Below are 26,209 nucleotides of genomic sequence, written 5' to 3'. Positions count from 1 at the left end.
TCAGGGTGGCCTTCCCTTAGGCTGCGTTGGTTCGCGGCACCTTCTTCAATTTTATCCGGTGCACCCTCCAGAGAGGGATCCCCTATCCACCACCCAGGGGATGCGCCTTCTAGCCATGCAGCCCCAGCCGAAGGTTTGTGGACAAATACACATGTAAAATCTCCACAAAAACAGTTGTTCAGACAGCTGGTTGTTTTTCAGAGTGGATTCTATTTGGCGTGCCTGCGTTGTACCCTTCTAAAGGAATTGTATATGTGTTTTTAGAGAGTTATTTACGTCTTCTATATCGTTTATTTATTATAAGATTTGTCAGTATGTTTTCCCGGGAGCTAGTTAAAGTGCTCTTTATTTGTTAAGGTGGCAGTTCAGAAGGTTCCTTGAAGAACCGCTCAGCGTTCTGTAGTGACAAGCTGGATGAGTACCTGGAAAATGAAGGGAAGTTGATGGAAACGAGTATGGGATTCTCTTCTAGCACTCCCACTTCTCCTGTGGTGTATCAGCTTCCCACTAAAAGCACTAGCTATGTGCGAACACTCGACAGTGTTTTAAAGAAGCAGTCCACCATAATTCCATCAACATCTTACACGTTCAAGCCTGTTCCTCTGTCATCTACCTCTAGGAAGACAAAGACTCAAAACAGACAGACGTCTACAAACAGTAGAGTAAAATCATCTTACAAGCCTATACTGCCTTCACCTTTTTCTGCAAAGCAGAAACAGAACTCTTCAGCATCAGGGGAAAAGGCTGCTAAGTCTGTCTCAAATAGCAGTTTGACTAACCAAGCAGATAGTTTCATGGTGCCAGCTCTGGATGAAAACATACTTCCAAAACAGATTAGTTTGCGCCAAGCACCACAACAGCAACAAGCAGCTCGTCCACCAGGTTTGTCTAAATCTCAAGTGAAGTTAATGGACTTGGAAGACTGTGCTCTCTGGGATGGCAAACCACGGACCTATATTACAGAAGAACGAGCAGACATCTCTCTGGCAACCCTGCTTACAGCTCAGGTAGATCTGTAATAGTTTCGTTTCTGTACTGTTGCTTTTCGCAATCCGTGCACTTACTGATGTTGCATAGATGCAGAAAATAAGACTAAAGCTGCTAAGGAGCATGACAAGGCATGATGTTCCTTTGTGGCATAGTCTTTGCAGTGAAAGTTGAGAAGTACTGACTTAGCAGTATGTGAAAAAACTATTTGTGATAATAGCGTGTTGATATGAATCATTAATAATTGAGTTATCTCAAATTTTCACCATTAAAAATTCTGGTTAATAAAATTGCTATTCAGCAACTGCATTTCCTTACTATTTGTCACTTTTTTTTTCCCAGTTGAACTAACTGGGGAAAAAAAAAAAAAAATCCTGGTCATGTAACTTGGTTGTCACATAATAACATCTTTTGCTTTCTTCACATCCTACTTCTTACCAAGATGGTTTAGCTGTCTCAAATTGCCTTGCAGAAGTCTTCAAATGCAAACTCTCCTCTGTTCTGTTTGTTTGGTTTTGTTTTGTTGTGTTCCCTTCCCCCCCCCCATATAGATGACAAATTTTCATATGTAAACAGTGTGGTTGGACGGGTTATTCTAAATGAACTTAGAGTAGCAATTTTGCATATGCTTGATTTAATCTTACTAAAATTTCTTCTTACTAAAATTTGAAGTGTATACTTATTCAAAACTTTTTTTAGGCTTCTCTCAAAAACAAACCTATCCACAAAATAATAAGACGACGAGCACCTCCTTGCAATAACGATTTCTGTCGACTGGGTTGCATATGTGCTAGTCTAGCACTGGAGAAACGTCAGCCTACCCACTGCCGCAGACCAGACTGTATGTTTGGTTGTACTTGCTTGAAGAGAAGAGTGTTGCTGGTGAAGGGAGGATCAAAACATAAGAAAATAATGAAAAAGGCTGTACGTGGAAATCTTGTGTTCTATGGAACACAAGAAGATCAGCAAGAGGATGAAGATGTGGAAGAAGAGGGTGATGGGGAGGAAGATGAGCTGAAGCAGAAAGATAAGAAGAAGAGGAAAAGGGTGGAATACAGTAAGTATAGCTGGGCAAAAGTGATTACTTGCAGCTTTGCAGAAACCACCTGTCTGGCTGGGCATTTTTATTAGGACGCAGTAGTGATGCCATTTCTAAGTCCAGAAATTGGGAGTGGATTCCAAGAGATGTCCGCAATATCTGCTTTCATATAGCTGACTAGCAGGAAATAACACCTTTTCCCTTTTTTCTGACTCTTATCTGATCAGCATTTTGGGCATTACTTAGTTGTTTATTGTGATTAAATAGCTGGAGTTTCTTTTTGATAGTTTAAACTCCTGCTCAACTCTCCAAATATCTTTAAAGACTAAGGATATGAGATAATTACTGCTGTCACTGTTGGTAATCTTCACTGTCATAGTGCTGTTTTCTTTCCCTCTTATTCAAGTGGGTATCTAGAGCTGTATTTTCAGTTGCTGTATATGGCTGCATAGTTCATGGACTTCAGTGGAAATATAGTGATTTACAGTAGTTTCAGATCTGGACTAAGGTATGCTCAGAAAAGCAAATTGGTAGAAATTGACCATGAATTTACACTTTCACTTTCTTGCTAGTAAAGAATTATGGCAATATTATTAGGTATAAACTATTAATATAAACAATATAAACTATTATGGCAATACGTAAAAATGAGCATAGTGTTATCTGGTGTTCCACTGGAATAAAGGAATTCTTCCATAGAGCTGTGGTACAAAGTCTGTTTTTTTGGAGGTGTTTATAATTTTTAAGTATACAGCATCAATGAAGATCACTAATTCTTCAGCGTTTCTCTGTGTCTGCTGTCACAGTACAACTGAGAAACAATGGTTAGTGTAGAATCATTTTTATTTTCATTTTTTCTTTCTTGTGGACAAATCCCAGTCACTTTTGGCTAGAATTTGAGACAAGAAAAACAACCAGTAGTATTTTCTGACAGTATGAACTGGTGATTGCTGCATGGCTAGGCCTCAGGCTCAGACAAAAATTTCTGTTACTGCTGTGTTAGATGGTGCTTCATTTATAAATAAGTTGTTGTTCCCTCCCCCCCTCCTCTTTTTTCAGCTATCTGTGACTCGGAGCCAGAACAGCCTATTAGGAATTGTCCGTTGTGGGTGAAAGTAGAAGGAGAAATAGATCCAGAGCCAATTTACGTCCCAACACCATCTGTTATTGAACCAGTTAAATCTGCGGTACTGCCCAACCCAGAAGTCTTGCTTTCTAGTAGGCATAGATCTTCCAGTGGAATGAAACCAGGCAGAGTGTATACTCCTAAACCCAATCCAGTGGTAAGAAATGAAAAGAGATGCATTTGTTTTTCTTTGTATTGAAAATTAAAACAAACACTGCCAAAAGCTTCTGTGTTAGGCCATTTTGGATCAAATTCCAGGTGAAAGCTTAAGACTGACAGTCCATAGGTATGTTGAGAAGTTAGGATGAATTGGCTGTGTGTAAATCTTTAACTGTATCTGTCTTCTGTTGAGAATTTACTGTAGCAATATACAGATGGTGAAAGGTGATTATGATTCATTAATAGCCTCATTTAAAAAATGCAATAATATATGTTATTTTGGGCAAAATGATTGCCGGTCCTGTAATGTTTGTGTAAGTTACTAGCTGCATAATGTAGCCTCTGTGATTAATGAATTACTTGCAAAAACAATTGGGATACAGACACACAGTGTTCAGTGTAGTTCTGGAGTCTGTTTCTGTTCTTGTTTTGAGGTTTCACTGCCAACGTTGCAAGAATCTGTATTTGCCTCTCCCCTCACCTTAGTATCTAACAAAAGCAACAACAGTAGTAGAGGCAGAACAGCAGTAGAGTTGAGTTGAGTTCAGTCTGAAGAATAAACATACCAGAGTTGCTGTTTAATGTATACCATATAATGTTAAACAGTGCATGACACTTAGGACTCATTTCCCCACTTAGAAGAGTATCTGAACGGGTTTGGGTTTTTGGGGGCGGTGTTGGTGTTCTGTTCTACACACCGCACCCCCCCCTTGCCCCTCCCTGAATATGTAATTTGGAAGCAAGATGTAGACTGGTCTATGTGATACTAAGAGGGCAGATTCAGCTTTAAATGCGCTAGACCTTTCTTTTGACGCTTCCTATTGAAGCATTAATGTTGAAGTGTAAAACTATTTCATGAATCTAACGTGCATCTAGAATGGAGAGGTTTCCTTCTCTCTTTTTTTATTTTGTAGATTCGAGAGGAGGACAAGGATCCTGTCTACTTGTACTTTGAAAGTATGATGACTTGTGCAAGGGTCCGAGCATATGAACGCAGGAGAGAGGAGAAAAAGCAACAAAAAGATAAAAGTGATTCACAGAGTTCTAGTATAAAGGTAAGAAGTCATATTGTAACTAGCACGTATCACGAACAGGCAGATATATTGAAAATGTTGAAGTAATTTTTTCCCCAGAAACTCCTATGTGCCACAAGGGCTTGACTTGATGGTGATAGGGCTGTGGAGCTTGGAGCCTAAATCACCTAGCAGTGCTGGTAGACTTATCTTGTTACTATGACAGAAATCGTCTTGTCTGTGGAAATTCCTGACTGCTAAGTGCGTTATCATGTAAGGGTTAAACGTTCATTGTTAAAAGAGCTGTTCTAAGATGAAAATTGTAACATTGTCAAAGTTAGCATGATTTATGATTCGAGGTGACAGTATGATGAACTAGTTTATTTTGTGATGTGATTTTTAATGTGGAAGAGAGAGATACAGGATGAATATTTTCCTTGCATTTCTTTCCTCCCACAGGAGCATGAACCAGAGCTTCAGACTCCTGAGAAAGCAACCTGTGAGATAGACAAAGACACTGATAAATCAGGAGGTAAGAGCTGAGTCTTGAATATAATTGGACCTCTTGGTAGTTCCACGTTTTTGGTTTTGTTTTTTTTTTTTCCTGTTGGCTTTATTTTTTTAAAAAGTTGCAGCTATTGATGAAACAAAAGTCCATGTGCTGGGGGAGTTATTACTGTTGTCAATAAAAATCTTATGATGTGCTTACAGTTTCCTGTTTTCTTAAGCAGTTGAGTGTGTGTGTGTCACGTGGGAGATACAGCAGGCTAAATATCCAGTGCTGGCTGTTGCTCTAAGATTAAAATGACCAGTATTACAGTAGCTTGTTTAGCAATAAAAGGTAATACTGCACAGCAGACTTGTCTTCAAGAGTGATAATTAGATACTTGGGAAGGAGTGGAGATCACTGTACATGGTTTGTCTGGGTTTTTTTTTCCCCTCTTTTTTTCCTTACTATTACTTTGTAGTTACTGAAGAATTAATAAATATCCAAGTGGTACTGTGAGGATGGGATACTCATGTTTTCCACTTAGAACCACATGGGACAAGGATGCGCCTATACTTTATTTGGAATTGTTTGATGTTGAATTCTTTTAGTTCAAGTTGAAAGGTTGGATCGAAGTTTTGCTACATTATATATACTGGGTTTGAGTTCCTATTTCATGAAGAAGTAAGATAGACATCTGTGTTCTCCTTCAGTCTGAAGTGGCCCAAATCATGTTACGAACTTTAAAATGAGACATATACTAGAGGCATTGTGTCATCCACTAATGAAATATAGCTGAATTTTTTCACTGTTTAATATATACAACAGCGCACTCTACATTTAAGGATGGGAATGGAAAAATAATACAACTAGTTGAAAATGCTGGTGAATTGGTAGGCGAAATTAAAACGGCCAGGACACAGGGCTCAACATCCTTACAGTTTTGCAAAAAGTGACGTTGGATCTCTAATGACAACAAAAGGTCATGCTTCTGTTATACATCTTCTGCAAAAGACAGTTCTGCTAGCAGCACATTTGCCCCCCGTGCCATTATAGGACACTGGTCCTTTTCTGACTCCAAGAGAAAAGTGCCATCTCTTGAATAACCAGCGATGCTTTCTACTGCATGTTGGTGTTGCTTGGAGGTCTTTCATCCATGTACTGAAACAACCCAGCTTTGTTTAGCTTGTGATGCAATGGGATACAACCTGAGATGATACGGCTGCAGGGAATGAACTGTGAGAAATAGTTACGTTAGTTTCGCAGTGAGTTTTTGCTTGCCTGTGAACCTCTGCAAGGGGAAGTGATGCTTTGAACAGTTCTTTTACTTGTTGTTGCCCTGCAGCTGAGACAAGGGTGGAGGTGTGGGCAGAATAAAACTGTTTGAATATCCAGGTGATTAAAATGCCATAGTATTGCAGAAACCTATTTCAATTCTTTCTCAGAGAAAAGCTGGTGGTCTTCCCGTAGTGAGGGGGACTCTTCCTCCACCTCCTATGTTCATCACACCACTCCAGGTGGACCAACCAAACTTATCGAGATTATCTCTGACTGCAACTGGGAGGAAGATCACAATAAGATCTTGACCATCTTATCACAACGTTTCAACAGTAACGCGCCACAGTGCCTCAAAGCGGGTAGCTTCATTATTGAATTGGCTTCGGAACACAAGGCCCAGGATGAGAACCACCCTCCTGTCTACTCCTCCAGAGTGAAAATTTCAGTGCCGTCCTACCAGGACAAGGACGAGAAGCCCGAGATACCTGTCTTGGAGACTCCTGATAGCGGTGTGCTGTCACGCAAAAGCCCAGAAAATCTAAAGTTCTTGCGGGCAGACACGTTGGACAAACTGCGTGAGAAGTTGCATGGGGGCAAAGGCTTGCCTTTTTATGCAGGGGTTTCTCCTGCGGGAAAGCTGGTCGTCTACAAACGCAAAGCTAATATGAGCCCCTCAGGCTTGATTCAGGTGGGTCCCTCTGCCTTTACTGTGGAGATTAGATTCAATTTCATCCAGTATCCCAGAACTCCTTGAAGGGGGGAACACTCTTTAATTTGTCTGCCTAGTCTTTTGCCTGAACAGACAAGGATTCTTAGTATCTGGTGGCATTCCTGCCCCTCCATAAGCTTGTCCCTTTCAAGATTGACTCAATAACAGGAAATCTGATTGGAAGTCTGAAATCTGATGGTTTAGCTTGTCCTTTTGGCCATTTGGGTCTTGGCGGCCGAAGTACAGAATCTCTCTCAAGATCTTTTTGGTGCTTTGGAAAACTCCTTGCAGATGCATTTGACAGATAATACTTCTAAATGAATGGCTGTTAGAGGCCAGGAAAAGACCATTTTCTGAGAAAGTGTACACTGGGACAAAACTTTAAAATGAAACTGTAAGCATTAAATTGCTTTTTGCTACAGCTTACTGTTAATTTTCACTAATCGCCTGCGTCCTCTTTGCAGAATATATGTTGTTCATCAAGAGACTTCATAATCCTAAGTTCAAAGTGAGTCCTTTCCCTGCAGATTCATGCTGCCAACTTGGTATTATGAATTGGTGGTAGGAACCGTAGGGCTAGGATGAAGACCTTTTTCCATCAAAGGTATTTGTGGTTATAGTAACACCACTTTCAGAGAAGGCATATGAATTAGAAAATAAGAGTAAAATTTATTTTCATGACACTTTGCAGATACGGCACCCTCACAAAGAGAAGTTAGTGGAGAGAAAAAATGTAGAGGGAGATGTCTTATTTTTAATACGAGTTGATCAATAAAAAGAGTCAAGATCTTATTTAGTAATGTGTTAAAATATATTTGGCTTTTAGAAGGTATTATCAAACAACCTGAAAGTAAAACACAACATACCCAAACTTCCCATTGACCAGTAGGCATAAAGCCTGGCAGTCAGAAAGATGTTCTGGTTCTTGTCTCCCATGCAGTCAGTTACCACTACAACTCTAAATTTGAAGTTAGTCTACTCCTCATACCTTAATTACAGTATCAAATGACAGTATGGATAAGGAAAAAGCTGATGAGGCTTTTACAATCTCTTTAGAGTTTTGTCCCAATGTATATGACATAAGTATTCTTTCTTCTGTAATGCTAGGTGTTAATTAGGTTTGAGAATTTTATCCAAAATTGTCCTTGAATTTGGGAACCCGTTTTTATTCAAGGACTGTAGCATAAGTAAGGAACAGGAGAAATAAGGGCCAGCTTCAGTTTATCTAATTTCAGTGATTTCACATGCTCCTTTGGACTCTGTGGTTCTATGCGAGAGTCTGAGTAGCATCTAAAATCTGTGTTATAAAGATGTAACAGAGTTGTTTGAAGTTCTCCTGAGCAGTAAGGAAATTAGGAATTCCCATTCTGAATTGCAATGGTTTTTTGAAAAGGACACTTGGAAGTCCCATGGAATGAAACGCCTCTCCAGAGGTGGTGAATTAGCATTCTTTTCACAAAATTTCCCTTTTCCACTTTTTTCAGGTTAATGATAAAAGGTATCCTCAGGCCAAACTGCTTTTGGGACAGATGGGGGCATTACATCCCGCCAATCGGCTAGCAGCTTATATCACAGGCAGGCTGCGACCCACAGTACTTGATATCTCAACCCTCAGTACTGTGATCTCCAAGGTAGCATCCAATGCTAAAGCAGCTGCTTCTGGGACACCATCAGTCCAGGTGCCCACAACATCAACTCCCAAAACTACATCTTCCACCAGCAGTACTTCAACCCCCACTGTGACGACTCTGAAAACCCATGTCCCAGCACAGAGACAGATAGGTAGGTTGGAACTTATTACTGTGTTTTCATTGCGTGAAGCTGAAGTAAAAAGTGAGTGTACAGCGTTGCTGTTGATTTCTGTGCAACACTGCATGCTGCCTTTGGCTGCATTGCCTACCTAAACTGCCTCTGCAATAAATAACCTCTTTAAAGCAGAAAGTTTTATTTTGACTTCAGAATAAGATTACAGATGTTGGCTATTAGTTATTTTATTAATGCTGCTAGAACATATTTTCAAGAGACAAGGAAGAGTGGATGGAGACGTGCTGAATGTTAAGCTTGGATTTTTGTTTTGAGAGTTTCCTTACTGTGCTTTTTAATTGCTTTTCATCAAACATGGATTTTACTTAAAATGAGTAAAGGATCACTCTAATCTGTGGTTCTTCGCTGTTAGTTTTTCTGATGACGTTGCACTTATAATTGGAATTCTTGAGACCACCAAAGATGCGTGAAGCAGCAGTGAAAGACAAGATGGTCCAAATCTGGATTAGCGAAACAACAGGTGTGCAGCCAATAACCACACCGGCCTGTAGTCTCATTGGAGTTCACAAGCTAAACAGGGTTGGACTTAGCACTTTGAGTAAGGGGGAAAAAAAAAAAAAAGAGTATCAGAAGAAGCATGTGGTATGTGTGTCTGAATTGGTACTGAAATGGTTACCCCAGCATGGCAAGAGAGGAAGTTGTCTTTAACTATTACATTTTGCATGAGTTTTTAAAAAAAAAAAAAAAAAAAAAAGAGAGAGAGGAAAAAAAAAAGAAAATCTAGTGCCCATCCACATGTTAATTAAAGATCTGAAGAAGCTTTGCAAGAGAAAAGGATGTTACCTGTGTCCTGGCTAATTTCTGATGGATTGTTTTGTTTCTGCCTAAATTTTCATTGCCATGTAAATGGGTGTGTTGTTTTTCTTGTCCTGTAATAAATCTTCTTGTTTTATGTGTTTATGCAATATTAAAGAGCTGGCTGCATTTCATTGATGGGTGAAGTGGTTGTTGCATATATGATTTAAGTGTTCTGGCATATTCTGGGTTAAAAATGCTATATTCATAAATAACTATAATACTTAAGTTGGGCTTGCTCCGTAGTCTCAATGCTGTTGTACTCATCCGTAGGCATCTGGGGTGATGTAGATGCAGTATTCTAATCCTTTGGAGAGCAAGGGATGAGGAAAAGGATCTTCCCCATAGTGATTAGTTCCCATTGGTTAAATTTGTCCCATCCAATCCTCAGTTGCACGAATGTCACTGCAATGAGAAGGGGACCTGGCAAACTCTATCTCCCTCCTGCCCCCTTCCCTCGTGGCTGTGTGAGGTGTGGATACAGCAGAAGGGGGATGAAAACCAAGAAGCAGTGAAAAGAGGAAGATCACACAAGCTGTTACAGGAAGAATTTGAGGTTTAGAAAATAGGTTGAGCCCATTCTTTCACTTAGGTGTTTGTCTTCCTGTACTATAATTAGAATTTTCTGTTCATAGTTTCATGATAAAGAACAACCCCTTCAGACCTGATTCTTTTGTGTGGCCAGGAAGAAATGCAACAAAAAGCTATAGAAGTGGAATAAAGCAGACATACTTCTAATATGTAAGGCATGTTCAGGACTGCCATAAAGGTTTCAATTTAATTACAAGGTACAAAGAAAATGGAGGCTCAGGTTCATGCTGAAATTACAATTGTAGCACCTCATGAAAGGCAAAGAGGAAATCTATTAAAATTTTGACCTGCAAGTTTTTATTTGCAGCTGCCCGACCCTCACCTGGTGGTGTGTTCACACAGTTTGTGATGAACAAAGCCGGAGCTCTACAGCAGAAGATCCCTGGAGTGAGCACACGACAGCCTCTGTCAGGGCCACAGAAGTTCAGTATCAAGCCTACGCCAATAATGGTTGTCGCTCCTGTGGTTCCCTCAAGGCCATCTCCAGCTCAATGCACGGTCTCTCCTGGGGTCACTACAGCCACCACCACTTCTCCAGTTACTGTGGAAAGTACCAGTGTGGCAGCATCTGCTGTGACCACTCCTAGCCAAACAAGAGCTAATGAACCTCCCTGCTCTCCTCCTGCAGTTACAGTCACAGCTGCTCCTGCAACACCTGGAATCAACACTTCTACTACTCCCTCATCCACCACTCCTACTGCCGCTGTGAACGTAACAAAAGCAACAGGGATTGTTGCACCAGCAGCAACCACGTCATTCCCTAAAACTGTAGTAACAACACCAACTGTTACTTGTCCTGTTGTCACAACATCCACTTCTACAATTGTACTAACAACAACTGCAACAGCTACATCTGTGGTGACCACACCAACTTCCTCTGCTGGCTCTGTTCCAATTATACTATCAGGAGTTAATTCAAGTCCTTCACTGAATCCAAAAAGAGGTAAGGCTTAAGTGCTTTGGGCTATTGCTGCAAACGCTTCCTTTTTTCATTCTGCCTCCTTCGTAGCTGGAATACAGTCTGCAACTGTAGAACCCAATTTAAATATAGATTCACTTGCCTCACCCTTCTTTCCAAAATAGGATAAGAAATGTAATCTCTTAAGCTGCTTGTTTTATTCCAGCCTGAGCCGGTAGAGGAGGAAAAAAAAATGTAGCTATCTGGTCAGTGACTGCTATGAAAGGAGCTGGAAGCCTCGCATCATTTTTTGGCCCATAGAAACGTATAGCAAAATTATCACTATGACTGCTAGAATTTCATGGTTGGCATAGAGTCCAAGAAGTAGGTATGGAATTACTCTCTCATCATTAACATGGAAGTCTTCTGAGTCACGATTGTTGAGAAATGTCGGTGGAACCGCATGAGAAAGACTGTTCTGGCCTGGTTGGTTTTATGTGCGTTCTGTGAATAAAAAGAGAAAAAAATGCTTTCAAACAAATGTAGAGAGATCCAGTTGTTTCCAGAATATTTGTGTTTGTTTTCATTAAGCGTAATGCCTGATTTGTAGGCTGTTCTCTTAAGCTGATTTTTATATAACTTCAAAAATGTTTCAGAAGATGCTACTCCACAAGCTATAAGTAAGACTCCCCAGAAGATGTCTCCTGGAACAGAAAAACGCATGGGACCTCGATTGTTGCTGATTCCAGTGCATCAGACATCTCCTGCTTTGCGACCACTAAACAACACACAACTGGCTCAGAGGCAGAGGATGGTCCTTCAGCCTCTCAGGAGCCCTGGTGGTATGAACCTGTTCAGGCATCCTAATGGGCAGATAATTCAGCTTGTCCCTCTGCATCAGTTTCGAGCTGCAGGTGCCCAGCCCAGTGTGCAGCCAGTGATGTTCCGCAATCCAGGTACAAAGTCCAGTGTTTCTTTCTTGACTGACCAGTGTGTTACCCAGAAATTAACAATGTACTGAATCTCTGTGGTGCTCCTTTCCTCTTCTGGAAGTAATTGAGCAGAGTCTAATTTGGTTCTGCGTGAGTAGTTGAAGGACATAGTGAATACGTATTCAGATGTAATGCAACTTAAATACCATGTGTTTAAAATACAGAAAGTGCAGTTAATAGCTAAGTCACCAAAATTTGGGACTTCTCTGCAGCGAGTAAAAGGGCCTCTGTGTGTGTCGCAATGGAGCCATGTCCATTTTACTGTCAGAACTTAAAAGAAATTCTGTTGATCTGGCGATTAAAAAAATAACTCTTGTTGGAGGTTCTCTTAAAAAGAATGAGCTTTTACTTGTGTCTCATTGGATGTGCTGCTCTGTTTTTGTTTGGTTTGCAGGTTTGTTAGTGCTTTTACAGCGGATATTCAGATCAAATGTTATACTACAGTACAAAATTGCTGGGTTTTTTTCTTCCTTAGAGCGTGAGAAGAAAAATAAGTGTGATTTTCAGCTGTTTCTCTAGTGTATCATTGAAGACAGGGTTGGAAGAGTTAGAAATTGCAGGTATCTGACAGAAAATAGGTAGGATGCCTGTTGAGGATACTGTTGTACATATTTGTAAATAAAACATGTTTATAAACAAAATGTACTTTAAATGCATGTTTGACTTTGCAGTAGGATTTTTTTTTTCTGTTCTCCCTTTACAAAGAAGCATCTTGAGGAGAGGGAGGCAGAGTAGTGTTGAAAAGAGAAAGGCCAGAGCAAGCATAGTAGATGACAAAGCTGGGGAGGAGAGAAAATAATCCTGTGCCTTAGTTAAGGTTTTTGAGTATGAAGTGTAGTAAAGAATCAGTGGAAAAGTTCATTGAATTCCTTTCTGGTTTGGGGCTTCTGCTGTACAAGAGAAACTAGTTGCCAGTGGTGGTGTTTTTCCTCCTTGTTTTATGGAGTTCTGAAACACTGCAGAAGAGTTCATTAAGATGAAAAAGATTGTGGTATACTTGTGTAAACTTGTCATAGCTTTTCTATGTGGAAGTCTTGGGGCGGGGGTGGGGTGTTAATTTTTTTTTTTTAAATCCCCATTTTCCTGTTTTACAAATAAATACAAAAGTAAAATGCAGAGGACTTTAACTAAATGCAATTCCTTTTGGACTAAAAAGCTTAATGCTAGAACTTACCATTAAATCTGTTAGTTCTAGAATAGCCACCTCCTGTATTTTATTAGGGTGTTCCATATAAAAATTCAACTGTTTATATGTCTCTATGCAGTACCAGCTCTTTCACTGAGAACTTGTGGTCAAAGACCTGATTACATTGTGATCCTTGGGAATGCTGGCTACTTCTAGTACAGCATCAAATACTAAAACTAAAAGAAAAAAATGGCTTTGAGGAAGTATTAGTTGATGTTTTGTTTTCCTCACAGGATCTGTTGTAGGCGTCCGGTTGCCTGCACCTTCTAAGCCTCCTGAGTCACCCGTGTCTCCCACTTCCTCTGTGTCTTCCACTTCTCCTGCCACAAATTCAGCTGTACAAACTGCAGTACCCAAGTTATCCCCTACATCTAATCTAGCCACTCAAGCATCTTCTCTTCTTCCTTCAGTAACAAGTTTTGTGTCACAGGCAGGCACTCTGACTCTGAGGATCTCTCCTCCTGCTGCTAGCAGCGTGACAAATCAAACGGCCTCCGAGTCTAAAATAACCTGCAGCTCAGGTGGTCCGCCAGCTACCACTGCTAATCTCATACCTTTACAATCCGGCAGTTTTGCTTTACTTCAGCTGCCAGGACAGAAGACTGTGCCAAACTCCATTCTTCACCATTTTGCATCTCTTCAGATGAAGAAGGATTACAGGAAAATATGCAAGAAAGAGGACTCGGGTGCTGCTCAGCAGAAGGAGAATGAGAAGGCTTCACACTCAGATGACATTGAAGTTATAGAATCCGAGGTCACAGTGTCAGATAGGAAACAAGGAGAAAAGGACTTGTCAGTTAACCAGTCAAATAACATTGAAGAGTCAGCATCTGGCACAATCGCACCTGATAGAAATTCCGCTACATTAGAGGTGGTGGAGAAGGACTCAAAGGTGCTAGAGAGTTCTTGTGATGATAGCTCTTCTCAGCATGATGTTTCTGCAGATGTCATATCATCTGACCATTCGTACATCAGTGAGAAACCAAATGATGAGGAAGAAAAAGGGGCCTCTGAGGAGAAGGAGGATTCTGTCAGTTCGGAAACTGTAGCGGAGGCTGTTTCAGCTAACTCTGAAACTGTTCGTGGGCCATCAGATCAGTCTCTAGTTGCTCATCTGGATAATGCATGTCCACAGAGTCTTGAGAATCAGGAGACTGCACAGTTGCAGAACCATGGGAAGGAACAAATACATGCTGAACAGGAAGAGAAACCAGTAAAAGAGCAGGAAGGAGGTGCGCAGACACAGATGAAGGAGGACAACAAAGCAATTTCTGGGCAGTCACAGAGTCAACGAGAGCAAGATACACAGCTGGAGAACAAGAAGGAACAGAGAGGGACTGAACTGTCTCAGAACAAACAAGAATGCCAGGGTGATGCCGTGGAGCCAGATGTGGGAAGGAAGGAGTACAAGGACTCTACAGAAGCAGAAAGCATAAGAGAGAAAAAAGGAAGTAAGTCTGAAATCAGTTCTGCAAAAGAGCAGGATAATGCTTCAGGAGAAGAGCATACAGTCAATGCCGAGGAAGGCAAAGCAAACGTAGCTAGGCAGGAAGGCAGTAACAACAAAGAACAAGATGCTTTTGATTCTCAGGAAGAAATGAAAACAGGTCATGATATTGTAACACATGTCAACAGTTCTTGGAGCAAAATATCTAGCATTGTACCCGCTTTGGAAAATAAAAGCGAGGTGGATAATAAAGCTGATACATCTGAGAAAAGTGACGTCCTGACACCAGAACAGAGGGCACAGGAAGCCAGGCCTCACAAAAAGGGTTACATGCCCACTATTGATATAACTGCTGATGATATGGAAGAGGAAGAAGAGGAAGATGATGATGAGGATGACGAGGATGAAAAAACTGATGATTCTGCTGATGAGATGCTGGATGGTGCTTCTGACTTCCCAAGTGAAGAGGAAGTAGATGTTGAAAAAGTGGTAAGCATTTAACTATTTATGAAGGGATTTTTTTTTTTTTTTGTTTGTTTGTTTAAATTGACCAACTAACATGTCACAACCCATGGATTTGAAAGACACAGTATGATGTTCGTGTTCTGGACTTCAGTTTCCTTAGAAAGTCTAGATTGGGGTTCCAGGTGAAAATGTCTTTTATTTCTTCTTAGTTGCATGGTTTTTTATAGGTAGTGTTGTAGTGGCCTTTTAGAAATTGTCCATTTTTCAGATAATGGGAGTTATACTGAGCAAGCTGTAGTAGAACCGTTGCATGTTGTTTTCCTCCAGTATTTACTCAAGCAACTCGGTTCCTTATAATATGACTTATGATCCTAAAATGTAGTAGCCAATCTAGTATTTCTGGTATTTTAAGCTGTTCCCTTCTACTTAATTTTTGTAGCCCTTAGTTAACATTCATTTCTGGAAGGAATGTTTGAATCTCCCCTTAAATTCCTATTGAAATTTAGTAATACATTTAAGTAGTGTGTGAAAGCTGTCATTCCATATTCGATAGAAAACAAATCACTCTGGAAGTCACAGAATAAGAGTAAAACATGGTGGTTAGTATAGTTAAGATATGTGTAGGTTTTAATGCTCGTAGAATTTCCATCAAATTTCACCCAAAAATGAAAACAATCCCATGTGTAACTCCTTGATGTACTTTTTATATATCAGTATGTGACTTAAGAAACAATGCATTGTTACTTAAAATTTACGAAGTTGTGGTTTTGTGAGACAGTCAAATGGACATAAATAAGGTAGCTGTTTCTTGGGATGAGGTAAAAGTGGAAAGAGAAGGGTTAAACTGGAGAAGAAGAACAAACAAATTAAGAATAGCAGAGATTATGTTAGTGTCTTCAGGAATCTGAAAGTGTATAGTTCTTTTAGCCCTTTTGTGTTAATGTAGTCCTCTCACAGCTGGAAACCAAATTAGACTTCTTTTTCTTTTAACCATATCCAGAGTAACTCAATTAAGTCAGCAACTCTGGCTTTTAGAGAATCTATTTAACTTCCAGAAAAATTGACTAATCAGTTCATATTCCAGCTTGCTATTCTCATTGCAAGATGATAGCATTTCAGCTGCATGAAGGTGTGGAAACTGAAGGCAGATGTCATTTTTGAAAGATGTTTCAAGCTGAAAACTGAGCTGTTGCTGTCTTGAGTCAGTTGGTGAGAGTTTGATAACTCCTGTATCCTTCAGTAACTTCAGCAGAGTTATCAAGTTTTGAGAACTACAGTTAATTTGTGCCTGATGCCCAATAAACTTTCCAGATGAGGTAGTCTTAGGAATCTGTTGGTGAGCCAACAGGTAGTGTAATGCCTAGGTCACAGAGTAGCCTCTTACCAGGGTTGATGTTTTAAAGATGTATTTTCTTTTGTCCTGCAAAAGGATGATGAAACAAAAAAAAAATAATTATCAGAGATTGTAGGAAATATTTATTTCGGAAGAAACTTAGTATGCAGGTTTTGACTAATATGCTTTGTTAAGCCATATAAGGGTCTATCTTCACCATAAGCTCATACAAACACGCGTAAGCTAGCTTTGGTTCTAGAGCAGTAAAGCTGAGGAATGAGATCTGAGAGGACTGTCAAAACCTGTCTGGAATTTGGGCGAGTTCTTGGTTTGTTAGGCTGTGCTGCCTGCAAGTTAAGTTAGCATGTCAATGCCTAATGGAGAATTCAGTTTTAAATCTGAATATCTAAGTCTGTTATTTTTCACTGGGATGTACTCTTTTTATCAGTGTAGTGCTTAGAAGACAGGCTGCGCTGGTATATTGTTTGTCAGACTGGATGAGGTCAGATCATATAAACAGACTACTAGAGAATGTTTATCTGTTTCATTAAGCTAGTGGAAACATAGAAGCGAAATGTACACGCACGTCCACTAATACTTCTGCTTAGTGGAAATACTAACGACAGCTCTTTCACTACTAGTTTGGAATATGGACTGGTTTTAGTTACTCAGGAAATAGCCATTAAAAACTCTGGAAAACTCCAGTGAAGGTCAGGATGATTGCTACTAACCTGTAGTAGCTGTAAATGTTTCTTTTTTAGTACGTTTCCCCACATTGGTTCTCATTGCAGTAATGACTTCATTGTTCTTAATTTTACATACTGATGCTCTTCAGATGACCTTCTTACCTTGTGCTGACTCTGTACTTGACTTAAGAGACTCTTGTAGACATCTCCTCTACTCAACAAAAAGAGAGAAGCTTCCTGAGATGGTATCTTTGCCCTTTTGCATTTCCTACCCTGAATTGCATCAAGAGAAGCTTAGGAGGGTTGGTCATCTTGGGTTTGGTGATATGAATAAAACCTTCTGAGAATATCTGTATAAGCAAACTAATCAATACCAGGACCTGTTGTCTGAACAAATTCAAGTGCGATGGTCTGGGATGTGATGTTAAACTCTTGACCTCCAAGATATGATGATTGCACACACAGTTCCTGTTGGGAATGACTGCTTGGCCTGGGCTAAGTCACAGACTCTATCTGTGAATTGTTCACATGAGTGCTTGTTGGCTTAAGCCAAAACCATGCCGGGGGTTGCTCTAGTATTTTAATGCTACAGATAGAGTCCAATGGTCCCGTTTAACTTACTAGTCTAAATATAGCTTCTGTGTCTGGTGAGTTATTTTAAATGTTGTTAAAATGTGTTTTTCAATTGTTCTTTTCCTGAGCTGAACATTAAAATTATAAGGAACTATTATGAATTATTATAACATTGTAAGTGTAATAAAAAGTGCAAGTGACATATTTCATGGATGATTTAAGTTCTAACAATCTTTCGCATGTTCTGAGCTTTTGGTACAGACCATGTGTGAAATCTGCAGACATTGTAGCATAGAAGGCAGATCGAGAAACGAGGCATTTGCTTGGGTAATGTCTAATGACATCCATTGTCATCTGCCCTCCTCCTTTCTCAGCACTGTCACTGAGACTCTGCCATCAGGCAGTTTGCTCTTCAGGAACCAGCAATAGGGGTGTAGAGTGCCAGGGACAGACAGGTAAAAGTAAAAGGAGAGTGCTTAGAAAGAGGTGTTGAAATGCAGAGAGGGAAAAGTGCTGACATTTCTGTAGCAACTTTGGAACTTCTGTTGTAGTGCAGGATTGCTCCTCTTGCGTCTCCATTCCTTAAGGTATTTTACTCTTACAAGCTCAAAGGCATTTAGAAGCTTTGTAAGTACAGCACCTGTGGAAAGACTGATGCTAGAAAGGTAGGGCTTCCACAAGTATTTTAAAAGTTTTGCACCCCAACAAGAAGTCAAAAAGACGCCACATCTCAGGTTTTGAATACCATTTTTCTAGTATGATGGCATGTAGAAAGTTCCATGAGAACAGCTCTAGCTGGATAATTCCTATCAGCCCTTTGGTTAGCCCCTTGTAACTTGTCAGCACTCAAAAGCTTTACCATGATAATGTTTCTTCAGTGAGCTAAATTTCTGGGTTTTTTTCCCCTCACTCTCTGGGTTGTAGCGTCTTCTAAACTACCCTGCATGTCCCCTTCCCTGCAGTGTAATGATGCCCAAATGTAGTTCAGACAGGGTAGTCCTGCCCACTGAAGAAAAACAGTATGTCTCTTGCATGTAGAATCACAGCAATGATACTACATAAAATGGAAAAGCTAGAGAAAATATCGGGAGGCATCCAGCATCAAGGAGGCTTTAGGAGAACAGGCAAGAGACCCAGGAGAGCAGGCAAGAATGAGAAGTGCTCTATGTATTATGAAATACAACTATGTTGTCATGAAATGTGACCTGTTAAATTTCGTAACTCTACCTCTCGCACATGTAATATTTTCTACATAATAGTGTGTATCTATTTGGTAGTTCTGTAATTTAAATACTATCTTTGTTTGAAAAATTTTTGTTCAGCCAGGTTTTTTTCCTCTGGCTTTATGATGCTTTTCCTTCTCTCATCAGGCCCTGGGGAGGATTAAAAAAAAGCTGTGGAAGCAGCTATGCTACATGTTTACATCACCTGTTGTAGCTCAACAGAAGGTCTGCGTCTGGGGAGATGGTGTAATTTTGATATCTTCCAACTTCTTTTCTTTTGCTTTCCCTTTGCTTCTCTCTTACCAGTTAGTAGACTTTAATTTCAGATTCAAACTTACGTTCTTCTGCTCAGCTGAGGAATTCTTGGAATTTCAGCACTCTGGGTCCTCTAGTACGTCCTGTAGTTCACTCTGTGAACCCTGGCATAGCAATTAAGGACTTCTAGAGAATTTGGAAGTTGTCAGTTGTGTTTTTGATTTTCCTGCCTTTCTATGACCTTGTGCAAATGGGTTGGTGTCTGCTTTTCAATGGGGAAGCTACAGAATTGACTTAAAGGCAACTTGGATGCATCTGTTGTCTTAAGAACAAAATGACTCGATTAAAAAAATGCTTCCAAAGAGTCGCCCCCGTTCATTAAAACTGGATCTTGACAAAGTCTGTAACAAGTAAAGCAGATGTGAGGAGGAGTTGTTGAAAAATTGCTGGCTGTTTGCATAAGTGATATTCTTCAAATAAGATTTTATGTAGTAGAACTAAAAAGATTTCTTAAGTTACTGTAAGCATATGGAGCCACTCAACAGACCTGAAGCAAAGCTGCGTACTGTTCACAGGCAGTGTTTGAAAGTTGCTGAAACACCTATGCTGAAATGCAATGTAGTCTTAACTTGGTCACAGTTTCAGTAGCCCCTGCATATGTGTTCTGGATCTAGACTGCAAGCAGTGTTTGGTTAGACCTCACCAAGGTCCCAGGGACATGGTGTCTGCTGACTTTCCTTCTCTTGCCGTCTTGGGGAGCAGTGGTGACATGAACCTGACCGGCCTGTCAGGTTCAAGGTGATGCACTGCTTCCTTGGTAAAGACAGTTCATCTTCTCCATGCTCTACCTGGTCCCAGTGCTAACAAGTCTTGCTTTGTGGGAGAATATTTACAGGATGGAACAAATAAGGATTTTATGGGCTTTCATGCACAGAGAGAAACAGTACTTCCTTAAGTTCCTGCCAGTGCCAGTACCATACTTTCAAAGTCAGATAAGAACTTGTTTTACCTCCATGCTGCTCTTTATACTCATAACAAGAACTGTCATGGCATAATACAGATTCGTAGCTGCTCTGAAGGAAAGCTGCAAGAAACCCCACAAGTTAGTAGTAGTAGAATAACTTATTTATCTCCTTTCCAAATACAGAACTCACCAGAGATCAGAGCTGCTTTCCTGGGCCGAGAAGAATGGTGTCTTTCAAGTGTTAAAAATGTCTTTGAAAGAAAGAGTGAGATTGTTCTCTAAAGCTAGTAATTTCTCATCTAAGGTCACTCTCCTTGCTCTTCTCTTTCTTTTTCAAAAGACTTTTTACAAGCATAGAGGTAGTAGGTAAGATGGGAGTGTGCATAGCAACTTGTAGAAGTAAGGATGCTTTTTGTTCAGATATAGCAGCTATAGCTGATAACCTGAGCATCACTTTTCTTTGTTTCAGCAGTAATATCTCGATACTACATAGTACAGGAAGAGGTGTCAGCTTCTCTGCAAGTGAGTAGTTTAGAAGTTTATACCTCTTTCTACACAGAATCTATGCTACGAACACTTTGTAGGACCCCTCATGACATCAGTGGAAGACTTGGGAATATTTGAGAGTGGTTTTACGGGGGGAGGATGCTGCATCGTTTCATTCTTCTTAAAAGACTGGAAGATTCTACAGGCAGTATTGCATACGTGTATGTGTGTATGTATGTAGACACTAAAATCTTATGTACTATACACAAACACTCTTTATATATATATATATATATGCGCCCTTTTTCATATATATGCGCGCATACACTTACTATATGCTTTACGAAAGGCTACATTGCAATAAAGTATACGTTGCTATACTTTACAAAGGTTATATCCAGCATAGCCTTCAGTAAAGGAGGACAAACTTGCTTAATTTTTCATACTGATTCTGTTTTCAGTTTTCTGTAGCCTTGATCACACAGCCACGGGAGATGGTGTGTTACACAAAGTTTAAAAAATACTGATAATCTTATGTGGCAGCATGATTCACAATGTTGGTCACTCTGTGGTGTCAGTAACTAAGGTGGCAATTTTCATGTTGTTCTTTGAATTTTAGATAGCCTTGCTGCTAATTGTGTGTTTCGGGGTTGTGTTTTTTTTTTTTTTTTTGTTTAGAAAAGGTTGTGTTTAGTCAGTATGAAGAAGCCAAATACTATATCAGACATTGGTTATTAGAGATCGTGCTTCTCTGTCAAAAAGGAAATTATCAGCTAAGATTTACTGCCTTGTTATAAATTGACTCCCTTTAAACTAACGTAGCTGCAAATATCACAGGTGTAAATTTCATGACTGATGGGAAATGTGTATCCTTAGCCACTTGTTAGTTATGCTTGTGTGGTAATTTAGGCTGCTCTTGTTTGTTTTCATTATAGTGCTGTATATAGCCTAATCTGTGGTCAGCTGAGTAAGTGCAACACTTTCTCCTTTCTAATCAGAGTTTCTTAAAACAGCAGTGTGAGTTGCAGATAACTTTAAATAACCAGTACCATGAAAAGCATTTATTAGAGGCCATTTATGGATCCAGTATTGCACATTGCTTTTTCTTTTTTTTCCCGTTCTGCACTTAAGTGTTTTTTGTGAAGAACTGTTTGCATCAATTTCAGGTAAGTATTCATTTCAGAGAAGGAGATTGCAGCTCCTCAAAAAGAAAGAAAAGAAGGACAAAGAGAAGGAAGGAAAGACAGAAGAGAAGAATAGGAGGAGGACAAGATTGGGTTAGTTCAGGGAACTGGGTGAGATAAGAGTACAGAATGGAAGTATAATTACATTTTCTTACTTAAGGAGGAGAAAGAGTTCTGCATTCTGTAAGCAGACCAAAGGTTATAATATAAAAAACTTCAATAAAAACTGTAATACAAAAAATTGCTTGAATAAGGCTTGTTTTGTTGGGGGGGGGGAATCATCACCTGGTACTACAAATGGCCGCAAGATTGGTATTTAAATCTTGTAGTTGCTACAGCACTGCAGTTGTTCTCTATCTCTGTCTTCACAGATGGTAGCAAGTTTTCTTGGTCAGGCAAGCGTGGAGAAAAAGTACTCTTCAGAATATCACAAATATTTAAAATAATTATTGGTCAGCGTTTTGGGAAGAGCCAAAATCATACTCTTCATCATGTAAGCAGTTTACTGTATGACCCAAAGAAGCCTGGTTGTATGATGTTCTGACTGTTGCTATCTTAGGTATGAGAGACCATTACCAAGGTTATAACTGTCTCAACTCATGTCAAAAAAATGTTAGCAAGAGTCTATAGCAGTAGGTTGTAAAGGCAGTTTAATTTTATTTGAAAATGGAGGCAGGAAAGCTCTGCCCTGTGAAAGCTTTTTATCTCACCCATAGTAAAAGCATAAATGACAGAGGTAGGTTTTGCCCTTATTAGAATTCATTTTGGAGAGTTGCTAGTGGGAGGAATTCCTCAAGGTGACAGTTAAAATAACCACCTGCTTAGCACTGTTTATTGGCCAGTGTAGCTGGAGATGTTGATTCTATAATGGTTCTTAATGTTATAATGTAATCTCTTTTGAGACTGAAGTGAAACTGTTTTGGCCTGAGCTCTATTGCGAAGTAGATACTCATTTTAAAAAACAAAACAAAAACTGTTCCAGGATGCGTGTGAATACAGTGAGGATGACGAGCAGGTGGACATTGAGACCGTGGAGGAGCTTTCAGAGAAGATTAACATTGCCCGTCTGAAGGCCACAGCTGCTAATATCCGACCTTCCAAACAGAAGTAAGCATCCTTGGAGAGCACTACAGTTTTGTATTTTATTGATGAGCTGGCGCTGAGTGAACCCATTAAACAACAGGTTTAATGTGATGGTAAGATAAAGCAAGGCTTGTGTCAGGTCTTCCTGAGCGCTGGTGCTTCCCAGTGTCTGTGAGGATGGGGCTGGCAGAACTAAGAGTAGATTAGAGGTGTCTTAGCCTTTTTTTTTTTTTTTTTTTTCTTCTTCCCCCTCCCCTCTAATCAATTTGTTCATGGGGATGTGTATCTTGTAATGTAAAATTATTATGAGTGAATCGCCTCCCTTCCTGCAGACTGAAGATGAGCAGGGTCATCTTGGTTTTAAATGTGATTCTGCAAGCTTTGTTTATTCTTGCTGATGGACTTGTTATTTTTAGGCAGGAGCATTCATTGGCTTAATCCCTGATCCTGTAAATGAAAGCTTTGTCCTTGGGACCATTTCCCCAGCGAAGAAAGTATTTTCTTATTTACATATAGTCTGCCATGGTTGGATAGCTTAGCTTTTTTTTTTTTCCTCCTGTTTTTGTTTGTTTGCTTGTTTTTTGTTATTGTTGCTGCCCTTGCATTTATAATGACAAAATTCAAAGTAAAAACACTGCTGACTTGAGGTATGTAAAGATGGTCATGGTGATGTCTCAGTTGCACCAGACAAGAGAATGGGGAACGTTGCATCCTTAGTTCTTTTTGTTTGAAGAATTTTTTTGTAGAAACTTTGAAAAATCTGTTTGGCGATATTATATGCCTCCCAGATAGTTCCTATTTTTTTTTTTTTCCTTCAAAGATACAGCTCAACTTTTATCCTTAGATGGTGACTTTGCTATAAATTGTAAAGAACTTTCAGTGAGAGAGGAGAACAGATGTTATGTTTTGTAAAAAAGAATTCTTTCAAATGTGTATTGTTCTTTGTTTTCTTGAAGCTCCTGAGATAACGAGGAAGCTGTTATTATATATTAGGATAGTAATAAACACGAGGATTTTGGTTGGTTGTTCTTGGTGGGGGAGGGATTGCTCTGCCATCTGTATTGAATCTGTGTTTTTTGAAAAAAGAACCAAAACATAATAAAAAAAACCCAAAACTTTCTGCAGCTAACAGTCACGGGCTGAATTTATTCTCTGTGGCATATAGTGAAATAGTTTGTCTTTCGCACTATGGGATAATTTTACAGCTTTCAGAATGGCTGATTTTTTTTTTCCAGGATGATGGCATTGGAAATAAGAGTTCACTTTCTTGAGAAGCTCAACAGTATCCTGCTATTATGTAGTTATACAAGGAAGAGTTAATTTCAAGGGATAAAAATGAGCAATGCTAGGCTGTTGGGATGTAGTTAATGAGGATAGAGTGCATGAGATGAGTAGTGTTGGGAAAAACTTTTTACCTTTCTTCCAGATACCATGCTCGTAATTCTTCGGATGAAAAATTATCAGAAAAACCTACGAAGGTATATGTTTGCTCTCCTCTTTCCTTTTGGTATCACACCTCCATTTTAAAGATAAACTTTCATCTCAAGTGCAACTCTTAACGCGATTTATCTACCTTCCATATATTTATGATTGAATGCAAGAACCCAAATGTGTATGTGGGGGGGAAGGGCCTCAGTCCAAATCTCATTAAAGAAAAAGGACTGCTACTGGCATCAGTGGGTTTCAGATACAGCTTTATGTATGGGAGGAATATCTGCTTTTTATTTATTAGTATGTTTGCTTAGGTTTTGTGTTCTTGGCATAAATCATTTTTACAGCACACAAAATAATGAACAACTGAAAAATATTTTCACGTGTCGAAGAATTCAAGTATGTAGGATTATATAGGCACAGCACTGGGCGAAGGATTTCTGAAAACAATAGTTTAAATAATATGTATTTATGCAAGTTAAAGATAACACAGAATCCTTTCAAACCAAAACTCACTGCAATCCTTCTGAAGCTTACGCTGTATTTTAGGGTGGCTTTGAAGCCAGTTTCACTAACTGTCCATGGTAACTATCTGTGATGTACTTGATGTCAGGTCTAGAGCTACCTGGTGGGGTGGGGCTTTGAGGTGGGGTGGGAGCCTGGTGTATGTCTTAGACATTAGTGCAGACTGGTATATATGCTTTTGCCTGAGATGGAGAGGAGTTCCAGGATGCTTTGCCTGCCTCGCCTTCTCCATGTATTCTTCTCTCCACCCTTGAAGTTACGGCATGAGGCCCTTCCTTGGGAGGAACGTAATGCCCAACACAAGAGCAGATGCAGTTGCAGCCTTACTGTGCTCAGTCTGCCTGTGAGGGCAAAATGGATGTCAAGAGCCAGGTTTCAGGAGACAGTCTTCAGATTCCTCTTAAGGCCAGCAGGCTCAGAAATAGTATCACTGGACCTGAGGAGTCTTTCCGCTGATTCACTGGGGTTTGGAGCAGACCTAAAAATGATGTAAAAACTGCGTTAATACTACTCTTAAGTATTACTTCATCATGATATAAATAGCATAATTGTACAAAACATGTAAGAGTAATGATGAAATAACAAACGTTCAAATCTGTAGAGATTAGTGATTATGCTTGTTGCCTGTCAACCTTTTTGGAAACTTAAGCAAATTCAGAATCAGAGCCTGTCTTTGATACTTTCTGTTTCTTGGTAGATGTCTGGGTTGATCAGTTTCAATGTCGCCTTTCACATTCTTACCTACAATGTCTCTTGGCCCCAACCCATATATACCCATGAAACAAAATAGAAATCAAACTAGTTTAACTCCAGGGAAAAATTCAAATGTCCTATATTTGATGCGATTGTTTCATTCATTAGTAGACTTTTTTGACAAGCAAATAACAAAAAAAATTTGGCTCAAACATGCGTGATTTTGCCGTAATCCTGTGGCTTACCTAAGTAGCCTTGTATTGCAAAAAAAGGAAGCTTATGAATAGAAGGGACTGCTCATGATCTTTTCCTTTAGGGTTGATGTGATTATGTTGGTCATTTCTTGTTGGTCAGCATTTCATGCTTATTGCGCGTGCTTCTTACACCGAACTTTCATGAAGACATAATAGCAGAACAGCATGACATGAAATCTTCAGGTGTCTGTAGAAGCCTTGTAAATCAGGCATGCCTGTGAACATTGTTTGCCATTACATTACCTTTTTTATTTAAACTGGTCAATATGGTTACTTCTCCAGCAGAAACCTCAATTCTGGAACAGAAAGCTGAAGACCGAGGCAGAAGCCTTTGCTCATTACCGTCAGACGCACACAGCAAATGAACGCCGGCGACGTAATGAAATGAGAGATCTCTTTGAAAAGTTGAAGAGAACTCTGGGGTTACACAACCTTCCCAAGGTCTCCAAATGCTACATTCTTAAGCAAGTAAGTACTTTGAAGCTTAAGTGATGAGGAGAATCATTTCATCTGGACAGAGTAA

At 39.7% G+C, this 26,209-nt stretch overlaps 1 protein-coding gene across 10 annotated transcripts in view; it reads left to right on the top strand.

Moving 5' to 3' along the window:
• MGA (MAX dimerization protein MGA) overlaps positions 1-26,209 on the top strand; it is a 64,605-nt gene that overhangs the window by 28,386 nt on the left and 10,010 nt on the right. For 5 of the 10 annotated variants that reach the window (XM_082318733.1, XM_082318735.1, XM_082318736.1 and 2 more), the window contains exons 8-20: positions 358-1,007; positions 1,687-2,044; positions 3,086-3,309; positions 4,226-4,366; positions 4,784-4,856; positions 6,257-6,777; positions 8,283-8,580; positions 10,316-10,951; positions 11,563-11,862; positions 13,318-15,020; positions 22,683-22,807; positions 24,210-24,261; positions 25,969-26,154. In XM_082318733.1, coding sequence (XP_082174859.1) covers positions 358-1,007; positions 1,687-2,044; positions 3,086-3,309; positions 4,226-4,366; positions 4,784-4,856; positions 6,257-6,777; positions 8,283-8,580; positions 10,316-10,951; positions 11,563-11,862; positions 13,318-15,020; positions 22,683-22,807; positions 24,210-24,261; positions 25,969-26,154 — 5,267 coding nt within the window. The remainder of the gene's footprint in view (positions 1-357; positions 1,008-1,686; positions 2,045-3,085; positions 3,310-4,225; positions 4,367-4,783; positions 4,857-6,256; positions 6,778-8,282; positions 8,581-10,315; positions 10,952-11,562; positions 11,863-13,317; positions 15,021-22,682; positions 22,808-24,209; positions 24,262-25,968; positions 26,155-26,209) is intronic. The other 5 variants (XM_082318738.1, XM_082318737.1, XM_082318741.1 and 2 more) reach the window with 5 other exon arrangements.

The sequence above is a fragment of the Platalea leucorodia genome (assembly GCF_965183815.1).
Source record: "Platalea leucorodia genome assembly, chromosome: 7".
Classification (NCBI taxonomy): Eukaryota; Metazoa; Chordata; class Aves; order Pelecaniformes; family Threskiornithidae; genus Platalea; species Platalea leucorodia.
This window is presented reverse-complemented; position numbering and strand designations above follow the sequence as displayed.